At 41.2% G+C, this 15,194-nt stretch overlaps 1 protein-coding gene across 1 annotated transcript; it reads right to left on the bottom strand.

The window, feature by feature from the left end:
• Positions 1 to 577: 577 nt before the first annotated feature.
• On the bottom strand, positions 578 to 13,429 carry LOC122050670 (agamous-like MADS-box protein AGL61). The gene is made up of 3 exons (XM_042611560.1): positions 13,389 to 13,429; positions 12,501 to 12,712; positions 578 to 1,260 (listed from the first exon to the last, which is right to left on the bottom strand). Exons 1-3 carry the CDS (start codon positions 13,427 to 13,429, stop codon positions 578 to 580), a joined length of 936 nt encoding a protein of 311 aa, XP_042467494.1.
• Positions 13,430 to 15,194: the final 1,765 nt, after the last annotated feature.

Genomic DNA, 15,194 nt, shown 5'->3' on the forward strand with positions numbered 1-15,194 from the left:
CAAGAGAGGGAGGCGCGATGCTCCTCCGGGTGTATGACTGCGGTTGCTGCCTCGACGAACAACCAGAGAGGGAGGGGGAGAGAAGAAACGGTCGGCATCGGCAAGGAGAGGCACCTGAGAGGAAGAGAAGGGGAGGAGAGCAGTGGCTAGGTTGAGGGAGAGAGGTGGCGGCCAAAACCCAAACCCAGCGCCCCCCTTTCTCCACACGATGACCAGTAGAACATAAATACCAAAACCCTTCATCTATGAAAAGATCGAAATACTCCTCTTCTTTTCCATAATTCTCTTTGGGCCGCATCAATATATCTGCATCAATATATATTGAACCGGCGATTCAAATCATCAATTCTCATTGAAATTGGATTGAAATTGTAATCGGCTTAAATATTTAACTGGGTAAAAAGATAGCCTCCGATTGTGGTTCCAAATAGAGTCCGTTCGTGTGTGTATATATATATATATAATTCTCACATTTTTCAAACAATTAATATTGCTTGGTCTTCTTATTTATTTATTTGCTCGGTAAAGACTAACAAAGTATTGAAAAGCATGCAAAAATCCACCTAAACTAGTGGCGCTAGACCAAGCGATAGACGTAGGGCGGCATGTAGGCAAAACCCGTTGGAGCCCCCGCGCTCCCTGCCGCCGGGGCGGCGGCAACCAATGCACCGGCGTTTGAGCTGATTCTGGGAACTACAGACGTACTCATCGCCTGTAAAGTCTTCATGGCCAGTTGCTCCGCTCTGCTCACCGCCTCCGCTCGTATTTGCACCAGCGCTGTCCGCAACTTATCAAGCTCCGGAAGGCCCAGCTCCTCCAGGTCCTCGTTCAACAGGTCCGCCACAGGGCCCCGAGGCCGCCGCAGCACCTCTTCGAGTGCCACCTTCCTCCTCCTCTCCGCCTCGAGTTGCTCCCTAAGCTCCGACTTCTGGCGGCAGAGCGCGTGAATCACGGGGTGGACGAACGGGTGCGGTGGCAGAAGGCAGCTAGGAGGAGGAGAAGGCCAGCAAGAGAAGCGGTCGAGGATGGAGTCGACGGAGGGGTGGCCGTAGGAGAAGGGCTTGCCGCTAGGCGAGAAGACGACGACGGCGAGTTGGGCGCCGCAGAGGAGGGAGAGCTCGTTGGCCTTCTTGAAGAGGCCGGCGCGGCGTTTGGAGAAGCACACCTGCCGCGCTTGTTCCTTCTCAATCCTCTTGATCTCGGTCTTCCGCCTCCCGTTGCTCGTCTTCTTCCTTGCTCCGCTCATCTTCTTCAACACTACTGCAAATTATGACGGGATAAATTAAGTAAACTAATTTGAATATATATATATACATATGTTGGCCATGATACTACTAATTAAGGGCTTCCAAAATTAGTAATGAATATTCTAATCTAATTTAATCGAGATTAGATTAGAGGATTTCATTACATAAAAGGTTTAAGATATCTAATCAAAAAACAAATCTAATCAAAGATCTGAATTGAATTCCAACGGACGATTCTATTCCTAATTAATCTTGGATTGCTTTTTACGATAATAGATTAATGTTTATAATCTTTTAATTTACAAATTCAAATTCGTCATCCTTTTAACTAGGCAATTTCCATTTAAACTTGCTTAATTGTTCTTCTTCTGCTAAAAAATAGTTGCCAAAATTTAATCTCCTCTTGCCCTACTTTGTACCCACGATAATTTCCTATAGTGCGTATTCACTATTTTAGATTTCCCAAAAGGCGCACACAAATACACAATGTTAGGATTGGCCAAAAGGCGCTCTTTATTCCACTGTTGCCCGTTTGTGTTGTCTCACTCAGTTCCGTTTTCTATCATAGCCACATTTTAAAAAAGAACTATTAAAAAAGCTTTCGTTGGTTTGGATGTACGTGACGGCTCTCTCCACGAGAAAAGTAAATATTTCTCCCTCTGATCGGGCACACATCTTAATCTTATCCAAAAGTCGAATCTATGGATATCGAAGAATTGAAGATATGATACTTCTATTATCCGTGCAAAGACTCCGAGCAAAATGAACCTTTAATCACAATCAGGTCAGCGCCGAATTAAGGAAAGGTCCCTTGGTGAATCAGGAAAGGGTTCTCGATATTAACCTTTCAATACTCAAGTCAATCACTGACGATATGAAAATAGCAAAACGAAAAAGTAGAATAGTAGCAACAGTAATGTGTGCACATACCTCCGACGAAACTTGGACCCTTTTTATATAGAGCCCCTGTAGCGCGCGTGCATACTTCCCAAGGTGTGCACGTTTCTCAAAACTTTCCTTGAAAAGATGCGTCAGTAAAGTGTCTCTGACACAATACCTTAACGAGTCGAGCATATCTCTGAAGTGACAGTGGAAGATTCTGTCGTACGATCTTCCGTCTGAACTAGCAGCCGACCATGCCGCCTGTCAACGACGCTTGCTCCCAAAAAGATAATCTCCAAATAGCATTGTCTTTTACTGGGACGAGCAGAATAACTACTCGACTCGGGTTCTCACTTTCTGCCAATGCTCCCACTGTCCTGGCCCATAAGTCACTATCTGGCCGAGCGGGAAAATCGCTCGGTCGCCCTTCTGTTTATGTGCAACTCGGTCGTCAATTCGCCCCGCTGTTCTTGTAGATAGATATAAGGCTGAGTCGGGTGGCCGCTCGGCGTACCCTTGCAGATACTTGGCATTTGTCTTTCTGAGGGTCGGAAGCTCGGAACCTTGCCAAGCTGTGATGATGTCGAATCAGGTCTTCATTATCTTGGTCGAGCGAGCGGGTTGCCCGATCGGCCGATGATATAGGGGAGTTGACCTCCTTGACTTTGACTTCCACCGTGACACTGACCATCTCGACATAGCAACGCTGGGCGGCCAACTGGTCACCTTTGACTTCCCCGACCCGGTCGTCTACCGGAAATTTGATCTTTTGGCAGTAGGTTGAAACTACTGCCCGGAACTCATTGAGGGTCGGTCGGCCCAGAATGACGTTGTAAGCTGAGGGGACGTCTACCACAATGAAGTTTGTGGTCTTGATTCTCCTGAGCGGCTCCTCTCCGAGCGATATGGCCAACTTGGTTTGGTCGATCGACAAAACCTCGTTACTCATGAACCCGTACAGTGGGGTCGTCATCGGCAGTAGCTCACCTTGGTCGATCTAGAGCTGATCAAAAGCCTTCTTGAAGATTATGTTTACCGAGCTTTCTGTGTCACCAAAAATTTGGCGAATGGTATAATTTGCGATTACCGCTCAGATGATGAGGGCGTCATCATGAGGAACTTCTACTCCCTCTAGGTCCCGAGGTCCGAAGCTGATTTCGGACCCGTTCGCCTTCTCTCGGCTGTAGCCTACTGCATGGATCTCTAGCCGTCGAGCGTATGTCTTCCTGGCTCGATTGGAGTCACTACTAGTCGATCCACCGCGATGATGTTTATTTCACCCCCAGTGGCATTACTTCTATTTTCCCCCTCCCGAGGGGATGACCTGTTTTGTTCGCGCAAGGCTCGGGAATGATCAACACTTTCCCTTCGCTGATGATGTTATTGTCGTTCGGGTGATCTTCTTGCATCTTCTCGTCGCCTGACATATTGATGCCCGGTGTCGCTGGTTGGGAGAGGGAGATCGGCGGTGATATCCTCTTGGAGTCGATATGGCGATCAGCGTCAGGTCGTGACAGTCGCATGTGTCGTGTGACGCCGACTGATGGAAAGAACAGAACATGGGTATCCATACCTTGCCCTTGGACACCTTTTGTCGTTCAGAAGCCACATGTTGCACAGCATGCACCCTCGCCTCCTGGTGTGGCCGCATTCCTTTAGCTTTGGGTCCTCTTGGCGGCTGGTGGCTGCTCGGCTGTCGACGTTCGGTCGACGCCGAGGGTTCGACTGGTGCCTCCTTCCTTCTTGCTGTCTGGGCTTCTTCTACATTTATGTATTCGTTAGCTTTCTTGAGCATGTGGTCGTAGTCCCGGGGCAGCTTCCTGATGAGTGATCGGAAGAAGTCTCCTTCGACGAGCCCCTGAGTGAATGCATTCATCATGGTCTCAGATGAGACTGAAGGGATATCCATGACTACCTGGTTGAAGCGTTGGATGTACGCCTGGAGATCCTCTCTTGGTCCTTGCTTCAAAGAAAACAAACTGACGCTCAATTTTTGGTAGCGTCTACTGCTCGCGAAGTGGTGTAGGAAGGCTGTTCGAAAATCCTTGAAGCTTTGTATCGATCCGTCCGACAATCTCCTAAACCAGTGATGTGCCGAGCCGGAGAGAGTAGTGAGGAAGACTCGGCACTTCACCCCATCTGGATATTGGTGAAGCGTAGCCGCATTGTCGAACTTACCCAAAATGATCGTCTGGATCAGTCGACCCGTTGTACTCTCCGATCGCCAGTGGGGCATAGTGTCTTGGCAGTGGGTCCTGCAGTATCGCTTCGGAGAACTGGCGGTTAATCCGTTCGGGAGACGCATCGCCTCGGGGTGCCTTCCCTTTCCGTGCGTCCCGAACGGGCGCTTCGTCCGAAGAGGACCTCCACTCTTAATTCGCCTAAGCAATTTCCGAGGGCGTTTGGAACATAGCTCGGTGAAAAGGTATTAGCGTTGGCGGTACCTCCCCATGCATACCGATCGGCCCTCTATTCTGTCCCCAGATGGAAAGTTGCTCCAGTCGGTCCTCCTGCCCCGCTGGGCCGCCCGATGCCGGTATTGCCTGTTGGGCCAGCCGATCGGCCAGCGCCTTCTGCTGCTGCTACTCAACTATCTTTGCTGCTCGAGCTTGTACAAGCAAGTCGAGCTCCTCTTGGGTGAGCGTCACGATGTGAAGTCGTCCAGTGTCCTCCATCTTTTCGACTCGGATGCAGGTTGCGTTCCCACAGACGGCGGCAAATTTGATCCTATCTGAAAGTCGAGTCGACGGATGCTGGGGATGTGGCTCTCCTGTTGTCCGTGCGAAGACTCCGAGCAAAGGTGACCTGCAACCACAACCACGTCAACACCGAGCCAGGGAAGGGTCCCGTAGCGTTGGCCATTCGACGCTCAAGTCAATCGTCGACAATGTAAAAGCAACAAAATGAAGAAGTAGAACAGTAGCAACAGTAATGTGTGTGCGTACCTCCAACGAAGCTTGAACCCTCTTTATATAGAGCCCCTGTAGCGCACGTGAACGCTTCCAAAGGTGTGCATGCTTCTCAAAACTTTCCCTGAAACGATGCATCAGTAAAGTGTCCCAGACACAATACCTCAACGAGCTGAGCATATTTCTGAAGTGACAATAGAAGCTTCCGCAGTACGATCTTTCGTCTGAACTAGTCGCCGACCATGCCGCCTGTCAGCGGTGCTTGCTCCCAAAAAGATAATCTCTGGATAGCATTGTCTTTTACTGGGTCGAGCGGGATAACCGCTCGGCTCGGGTTCTCACTTTCTGCCAATGCTCCCACTGTCCTGGCCCATAAGTCACTGTCTGGCCGAGCGGGAAAACCTCTCGGACGCCCTTTTGTTTATGTGCAGCTCGATCGTCAATCTGCCCCGCTGTTCTTGTAGATCGATATAAAGCCGAGCAGGGTGGGCACTCAGCGTGCCCTTGCAGATACTTGGCAGTTGTCTTTCTAAGCGTCGGAAGCTCGGAACCTTGCCGAGCTGTGATGATGTCGGATCATGTCTTCATTATCTCGGTCAGGCGAGCGGGTTGCCCGATCGACCGATGATAAGGGGAGTTGACCGCCTTGACTTTGACCTCCACCGTGGCACTGACCCTCCGCGGGGTAGGACCCTCCTTATCCCCGCATCAGATCTCTTTCAGGCCGTCAGAAGCAATCTCCTTGTCTCGTCATAAAAATCTCAAAAGCCGAAACTCTAGACACGGGTCATCTTGTTCACCTCTCAACTAGCAGCAAGTGAGTTATGATTTTCGTTGAAACTATACTAGTCATATCCCTCCTCTCTTATTTTGAACTTGCGTTTCATAATGACACAAGAAGATATTTATGTTTAGTGTCTATCTTTTACCCATTAACTTGAATTCTTTAATTTTTTATATTGGTTTTACGATTCCATATTTTCTACCAACCACATTGTTAATGGTTCATGGCTTGTAAATCCATTGTAATTTCTAAGAACCAGCTGTTTAAAAATCAAGCATTCACTTTAGTTCCTAATTTCGAAGAACAATACCACCCTAAAAGCAAGTTTGAACTATATTGGACATGAGGGTTCAGTGTTTGAAAAACAGAGAAGTCAGGCCAACATTGTTCAATATTTGAAAAATCAACATCACTGTGGTACTACAATATGAAAACTAGCACCAACCCTGCAACATATTGATAAAGATATAAAAGTAAAAAGACAGTGTTATATCAATGTCAAAATCTTAGAATCATTATTTGAGCATATGGACATTTATTTATTTACGTTAATAATGGATATTTTTAATAATTTCAATCATCAATTGATGTTGGTCATAAACTCTAATGAACTAGTGTTTTAGGTCATTTTAATAGTTTTTTTGATCTTCTAACAATTAAAGGAAAGGATTGTGGGTTTGATCATTTATATGATCGACACAAAGCTTGTAGGTATCTTATACATAAAATAATACATAATAGCAGTGGAAAAGGATCCCTCCAGAGACCCTAGCAAATACCGTATACTCATTCTTGCTACTCTATCACATAGAATAGAAACCTTTGTTGCATGAACAAAGCAATCTTGACAACAACTTGAATTTGGTAGATCTCAACTTGATCAGAACGCCCGAGCCTCTATGGTAATCACACGAACACGTTTCTTGTCCGTCTCACGAACTCACTACTTGGAGAAGAAACAACCTTTGTTGTGCTAGCAACAACTCAAGGAAGTTTCAGCCAAGGTAAGAATAAGAAGAAGACTAGAATGAATACTCAAAAGTCATGACTAAAAATCATCAAAAAAATCCTTTTGTACTCATCCAATGAATACCAAAGGTTTTTTTTCCTTTTGATCTTCCTTCTTTAATGCATGATTAATCCAAATTAATCATCATTATTCTTCTTTAATGAGTGGATTCAATTGAGCATAACTCAATGAGTCTAATTCAAATTAGACTCAATCCAATGGTTGAATTCATTTGAGTTTAACTCAATGAGTCTAATTTGGATTAGACTTGACTCAATAATCTTAGGATCCAATATATTTTAGTCAAACTAAAATACCCATATCTAAATCAACATATTCTGTAGGATCAAAAGCGCTAGGGGGGTGAATAGCGCTCGTGACTTTTTCATGTTTTGGAAATCGATCATGTAAAGAGTAAGTACAATGGAAAGAAAGAGAAGGAAAGTAAAACAATGCTAACACGATTAAGTTTTACTTGGTTCGAAGCCTGTGGCGACTTTTACTCTAAGGCCCGTACTCGTTGAGTGCTTTCGATGGAAAATCACTAATTGATTAGAAAGATTATAAATACAATATCGATTTAAATAAATGCAATTTGGAATGTAAACAAATATCAATGACTTAGAAGTGAATCTTGAGCATAGTCGTCGTCGGAGCATCGGACATCCTAGAGACCTTTTCGGAGTAACGCACAAGAGCGGAAGATGTTTGAATTGATGTGTTGAAGCTGTTGGTCGAACCCTCCTTTTATAGCCCTGTCTGGGCGCTTGGATTCCCTTCCGGATGCTTGGACTGTGCTGACGTGGTGAGCTCTCGTCGAAACTTCATCCTAGAAGTTTATCTACATTCGGGCACCCAGACCCCCTTCGAGCACTTGGATCGCTGATGTAGGTCGGCCAGTCATTGTACTCCAGCTCTATGTGATGATGAGATTTGGCTTGTCTGGGTGCCTGGACCAACTTGAGGCACTCGAGTGCCTGGCTAGACACCCACCCGGGGGTGCTCCCTCATCGAAGCTTGCCTGGGCACCTAGAGCAACTCCGAGTGCCCAGACCACCTTTTTCAAGCTTTTGTCTTTCTGTAAAAAAAGTGTTAGTCCAGACAATAATATATATATAAAGAATAATTTTGACAGCCTCCAGACTGTCTGGTCCTGACTTTAAGTTTCGTTGAAACTCTAGGTCGAATCGTTGCATATTGTTCCCGCTTCGAGGAATACGTCCTCACCTACTCCTCTCAGAAGAATTTACTATTTTCCAAAGCAGACCTCCAAACCATTTGGACTTTTGCTCAACGTCCGAGACATCAGGACTTCCCACTGGGCGTCCGATCCCCGACCCATCCCGTTTTTCGCCTGATGTCCACAACCTCCATGACTTTCACCTAGCGTCCTTAACCCTAGGATTTCGCTCAACATCCTCGACTGATCAAGACTTTGCATAGTCCCCCGGACCAGTACTTCGTTGCCTAACCATATCTAGGACTTTCACTTTGCCTAAGATCACTTAAGACTTTCCTGCACACTTAGTTCAACTTATTAAAATAATAATAACACTTAACTTAGAACCCTTTACCATTATCAGAAAATAGGTTCGATCGTCAGGTGCTCCCTACACCATCACTCTCCCCCTTTTTAATTATGACAATATAATTTAATTATGAATCAAGGAATCATTGCCAATCAACACTGAATTAAAGAAAATATTGAAAATTCTATTTCTAAATAAACAAGAATATTTGTCCAAATGAGAAATTGAAATTAAATTCCGTCAAAAAGATGATACAATAAATGTATTTTCTAAATCCATAAAAACATTGGTTCCTAATAAAGACTAAAAATACCAATCGACCTGACTTTAGCCTTCCTTCCATTTCCTGTATAGATGTATCTTTCACCATCAAGCAGAAGTTGGCTTCCAAGACAACCACGTATAGTGACACTTATGTGAGTAGTAGTACTGGTATCTATCCACCAAGTGTCAGTAGGTACAATAGCTAAATTGACTTCGAACTAACAAAGTTGAAAAGTTTACCTTTCTTTACATGCCAGTTGGCGTACTTGAGGCAGTCTTTCTTCATATGACCTTTTTTCTTGTAAAAGAAACCAATGGATTTCTTATCTTGTTTCTTGTGCTCCTTATGGCCATTGCCTCTAGAATCTATAGTTTGTTTTCCTTTTCATTTATTACTGATCGTCTTTCATTTCTTGCTTGCACTTTGAGAACCATATGCTAAGTGAGCACTCTCAGATATCTCAATCTTTAGTCTCCCCTCCTCTTGCACGCATTGAACAATAGATTCATTCAATATCCACTTTTCCTTTTGAGTATTATACAATATCTTAAAAGGAGTTAACCGTGCAAGCAGGGGCATCAAGACAAAATGCACTAACATACCCTTAGACATATTGAGTTTTAGTACTTTCAAACTTGTCACTATATTGAACATCTCCGTAATGTACTCCCTTATGTTTCTTTTACCATTATACCACATGATTACCAACTTCGTAAGAAGTGTGGTAGTCTCAACCTTTTCATTTGAAGTGAATGATCTGTCAATTGGTCCAAGAAACTCCTAGCATCTCCTCCCTCTGTTATTGAGCCCTTTATTGGTGTTGGTATAGAAAGCTTCATGATACTTAGACACATTCGATTTGATTTATCCCACGGCTGAAATTCATCCCTTTGCTCTATAGTGCTACCACTGGTCAAAGGTGTCCATGTAGCATAAGACTATGGTCACGTATTCTTTCCATTCAACAAAATTCGAATAGTTAGTGTTGAGATGTTATTAATGCTGGCAGTTACAAATTGTACTGAAATTAAAGAGATAAATTTATTTAAGTTCATGATTTAATTAAAAGTCAAGAACATATAAGTAATATAAAATTATGCTAATAAAATAAAATTTTAGATGTATATAAATGAGCTCTTTATGAAATATCAAGTATAACATAATATGTCTTCCTTTGAGCTGACACATTATTTGGTAGCGATATTCTCTAATATAACTGAAACGTTAATTGGTCACACAATGTACCTTCCTTTGGGTCAACTAATTATGCGCATAATATAATACTTTATATGAGTTATATTTTGGTTCAGAGCTCATAACAACCTTAATCGACTACATAATATGTCTTTCTTTGGGTCGACATATTTTGTGCATTATCTTAACAAAATAATATTTTATTCCATAATTATAAGTTACCTTATGTATATATCTGGAATAAAAGTAACCTTCATTTGGGTCGATTACTTTTAGCATAGATATATGTCTACCAACACAAAATACACTAAACCTACTTAAGGTGTCTTCCTTTGGACTGACACATTAATTCAACTTAGTAGCACATTGTGTGGATAGACTCAAAAAAATTTTAGAAACTTAATTCGAACGAAAATTACTTAATCAGTCTTAACAACTCTAAATTAGACTTATCAATCGATTGATTCTATATGACAGTATTGGTTTTATCCGATTGATTATCTCAATCAATTTAAACGCATACTATATGCGACTAAATCGTCATATATAAAATTTTTTTTCAAGAAGTAAAAATTTCTTTTAAATTTAATAATTAAATAATATTATTTAATCTTTTAGTTATTCATGCATTAAAAAAATTATTTAATGTACATTTATTTATTCATTTTTTTAATTTTTTCTGTTTCAACAACCGTGCCAAGAAAGAAAAAAAATGCATCATGTTTTTTTTTTTAATGAAAGACTGTTTCAACAAAACAAATGACATTAATTTGTTTCATCGAAACAGTATGTTTTTTTCCTTCGGCACGAAACAGTAGAAAAATTATTTATGAATAAAAGAATTTATTTTCAATTAGAAGCTAACTTAATTGATTAAGGAAAGAATCTCAATCGATAAAGGAAATAAATTTAATCGAAATAGAAATAATCTTAATCGAATAAAAATAATTTTAAATGATTGATAATGGATATAGTCACGAGTTTAAGATTGTTTATCGATTGAATTTTTTAATTATTTTTGTTCAAAATTTTAGATTCAACAATCGATTATTTGATCAAAACAATCGATTGAATCATCACAATTTTATTTAAAATTAAATTAAACATTGACAGTTTTTTACCGTTCTTTATAGAAATATGAAAAACTCAAGAAAAAAAGTCTATCCTAATTTTCTCATATATGACTTTTTGACGATCAAAAATTATATTATATTAGAAAAACTTAATCTAACATACATATATACAACAAATTGATGAAAAATAATCTTGGCTCTGATATCAATTGCCGGTTCTTGTAAAATACTTAAACCGCATGAATTCTAAAATATAAAGAACTTATATATACGAAATACAAGAACAATAAGACCTAGTTTCATCAATTACACATGACATAAGAAAATAAATATATAAACAATTATGACAAGGAACTTGATTGAAGAGATCCTGAACAAGAAGATCTAGTTTCATCAATTACATATGGCATAAGAAAATAAATACATAAATAAATATGACAAGGAACTTGATTGAAGAATCATCCTGAACAAGAAGATCTAGTTTCATTAATTACAAATGACATAAGAAAATAAATACATAAACAAATATGACAAGGAACTTGATTGAAGAGTCATCCTTGTCTTTAGCATCGTCCAGAAACAATCCTGGTAGAAGAAGATGCAGCGAAAAGAAAAGGAAGGTCTTCCAAGGGGCTTAGGGTTGACGGTGCCAAAAAGCTTTAGGTCGATGGGGAACTAAAAGCGTTGTCAAGATTAAAACTCTAAACCCTTGGGGACCAACACTATATATAGTGGACATCTATTATTAGTCCATAGATGATAATAGATGCGAGGTCATAGGTTCTACATATACAAGGTCAACATCCAATAACCGAAACCCAATAAGCCTAAGTTAAATCACTTTGATGAGTTCAATTTGTACTTATATGTACAACTTACAATTAAGCTCACCAATTAGAGATAATAACAAACAGGGTCGTCATGAGAGGTGGTGTACTCCAAAAGTGACCATTGTCGATGCTGGCAGAGCTCCTAGAGCCGGCTCTTGTACATATACTGATTCCGAATCGAAAAGCTCACCAAGAGGTGAAGAAAATGGGAGGGCGCAAGGGTTGGAGGCGGTGGTAAGTCCACGAGCGGCAACTACGAGACAACGTTAGAGAGCTGCTCGAAAGCAACCCGCACATCCTTGTTCTGAGCTTCCTTGGAGGTCCAGGAGAAATCGGGGGTGGAACGAGGATCCGTTGACGGTGATGGTAGCGCTAAAGCGGGAATTGTGGGTAGGGTCGTCATGAGAGGTGGCATACTTCGGAAGCGACCATTGCCGGCGCTAGCAGAGCGCCTAGAGCCGACTCTTGTCCGAGACTGATTCCCAATCACGATCAGCAACAAGGAGAGGAAAATGGGAGGGGGAATAGATCGAAAGACGAAGTAGCGGTGGAATTAACACACTATTTGGGAGGAGGGGAGGGTAAAGAAGGGGAAGGGAAACTTGAAACACTGTTTGAGAGAAGTGAGCTACGGAAAGGAAAGGTAAAGAAGGGTAAGAGGAATTAAAAAAATTTGTGTTCCAATTTTATCCCTATTTTATTATATTAATTCTAAAAATTATTATTTTAGATATTCTTTGCGTCGCGATGAAAAACACTCTCATCGCTCGACTCGCACCGTCCAATGCTCGCACTCTATCGATGTCGACGTTGACACCGACGCCGACTTTAATGCCGACACTGACTTTGATGCCGACTTCGATGTCGACGCCGACTTTAACACTGACACCGATTTCGACGCTAACACTGGCTTCAAAGCTGACATCGATACCGATGTCGACTTTAACGCTGATGTCGACTCTGACGCTGACGTCGACTTTAACAAATGAGCTACAAATATTTAAATACGTAAGTTTTAATCAATAAATGCATGCAAGATGCACTAGGTTCTTGAACGCGTAAGGTCCCCTCGGATGGGTCTAGTGGCTAGCGCATGAGGTGTTGCCACCATGAGGTCTGGGGTTCGAATCTCGGCAAAGCCGAGGTAAATGTCTCCCTTATGTGCTAGTCACTATTCCAAAGGCTAGTAGCCGCCCGTGATTTACCTCCTCCGTGTTGGACCTGAGACATGTTGGCGGGGGCGCTGGGGGCGAGCGTATTCACCTTTTGCCACCTTGAACGCGTAAGTCTTAACTAAAGTGAGGGTAATTTTATAACTTTACATATTTAACATTCATTACTCTTACTTTCCTCTCAAATACAGTAACACGTGTTATGTTAATGAATCTTCCCTCCTTCCTGAATAAGAAAAATATAAATATTTTTCTTTCCCTCTCTTTTCTCTCTTTCTTTATTTTCCTTTTTTTATTATTAATGAACCTTCGCTCATCCTATTCATACAGTGAGTAAAAGGAAAAATGGAGGGTTTGGGGAGTGGAACGGGCAGGGTAGGCCGTGTCACCGGATGAGGCTGATGGGGTGGTTACGTTTACTAAACAAACCCGATAATTAAACAAAATTGGGCAGAGGCTTATTTTTGTGTTGAGAATAAAAAACTTGGGAGTACCAAGTTGCCAACTTCATTCTTGTCTCGCAAATAGATGCCATGTCGTACAGAATTTTATAATACTTTTAATAATATTCTCTTGTTTTCCCGGCGTCCAGTTCTTCCTACGCAACTTGTTGGTTGCTACTCGGAAAACCTAATGGTTTCACTGTACAAAAATTTTGTACAAAGGTCTGAACCTTTTCCTAGCTACCATGTGTTCTTTTAAATTAAACTTGGATCGCCTACAGAACTTAACACGTTTGATCCAAAGTTTAATCTATTTGTTCTTTTAGGTTTAGACTTGGATCTCCTGCGGAACTTAACACTTTCGATCCAAATCACCTAGGTTATTAATTCTATTAAATATTAATTTCTAAAATTGGCTTCCAGTTCTGACGTGGCGAGGCACATGACCTTCTTGGATATGTGTAACGACCACCCTTCTTACTACTACTACACTCTAAGGATGACCGTTACTTGACTACTAACTCTACTTAATCGGTATGATTAAAAATCACATGGAAACCCTACCGAAAAATTTCGGCAGAGTCTCCCCTGTACCGGTGACCAAATCAACAATACAAATAATATATACTCAGCCACAGGCGGCTGGAACATATAATCACTCAACCACGCAGTATAATAACTCAATAAGAAGAATGAAACTACTCTAGCAATAGTAACCAGATAATACTCCAACAATAAAACATAACAAAGTGCGGAATAGACTCAATTACAATCTCAACTTCATCTTAGCATTAAGGAGAAAAGAAAAGGAAACATAACAAATCTTAAACTAAGTGAGTTCTTTAGCTAAGTCTCAAGGATCTCCATAGTCCACACATCACACACCGTCACAGCATCTCCTTGTCGCCTTCTTCCTTATACTTTAGCTTTTCCTTTATCTGCAGTAGGAGGAAATGCAGTCTATAAGCATAAAGCTTAGTGAGCGCTATCTACTCACAAAAACTCGATATGCATGTATACAAATAAAGACATGCTAAAACTGAATGCTAACATGTAAAGCTACTCATGCTCATAAATAGCAAAGAAATCAACTAACTGAAAAGCTAACATGTATAGCTACTCATGCTCATATATAACAAAGGAATCATGCTAACTGAAATACTAAACATGTATAGCTAATCATGCTCATAAATCAATAAAGGAATCATACTAACTGAAATACTAAACATGTACAACTAATCATGCTCACAATAGCGAAGAAACTAACTGAAAAGCTAACATGTAAAACTACTCATGCTCATAAATAGCAAAGAAATCAACTAACTGAAAAGCTAACATGTATAGCTACTCATGCTCATAACTAGCAAAGGAATCTAACTAACTGAAATACTAAACATGTATAGCTAATCATGCTCATAAATAGCAAAGGAAACATACTAACTGAAATACTAAACATGTATAGCTAATCATGCTCATATATAGCAATAAAGGAATCATACTAACTGAAATGCTAAACATGTATAGCTAATCATGGAACTATCATGTGTATCAATAAGAAACTGAACTAATACCTAAGCTGAACTAATTAATGCTAAACTGAGTCTAACTTGTATTCACATAACTAATTTATGAAGTTTTGAAAACTATTTACATAATAGATAAAAATAGTAATCATGCTGCTGATGGGCCCGGCAACTGTACTTGCTGTGCGCGCATCCCTAACTAAACCCGGGATTGCAAGTTCCGAGTCTAGTAGGGTTTACTAGGTTATCTGAACCTAGGGATGACTATGGGAGCCCAATCCAATGGATATCTAATCCATAATTTTCTTATCTTGCTTTTACTAGGTTATCTGAA

The sequence above is a fragment of the Zingiber officinale genome, chromosome 3A (genome assembly GCF_018446385.1).
Source record: "Zingiber officinale cultivar Zhangliang chromosome 3A, Zo_v1.1, whole genome shotgun sequence".
NCBI classification, from domain to species: Eukaryota; Viridiplantae; Streptophyta; class Magnoliopsida; order Zingiberales; family Zingiberaceae; genus Zingiber; species Zingiber officinale.

Bases quoted from the DNA above. Each gene is read 5' to 3' on its own strand.
- LOC122050670 (XM_042611560.1), bottom strand. From the start codon at position 13,429: ATGGCATCTATTTGCGAGACAAGAATGAAGTTGGCAACTTG. The intron at 12,713-13,388 runs GTACTCCCAAGT...AAATATTTGTAG, and splicing joins AGAATGAAGTTGGCAACTTG to CTCATTTGTTAAAGTCGACG. The intron at 1,261-12,500 runs GTGCGAGTCGAG...CATAATTTGCAG, and splicing joins TAGAGTGCGAGCATTGGACG to TAGTGTTGAAGAAGATGAGC.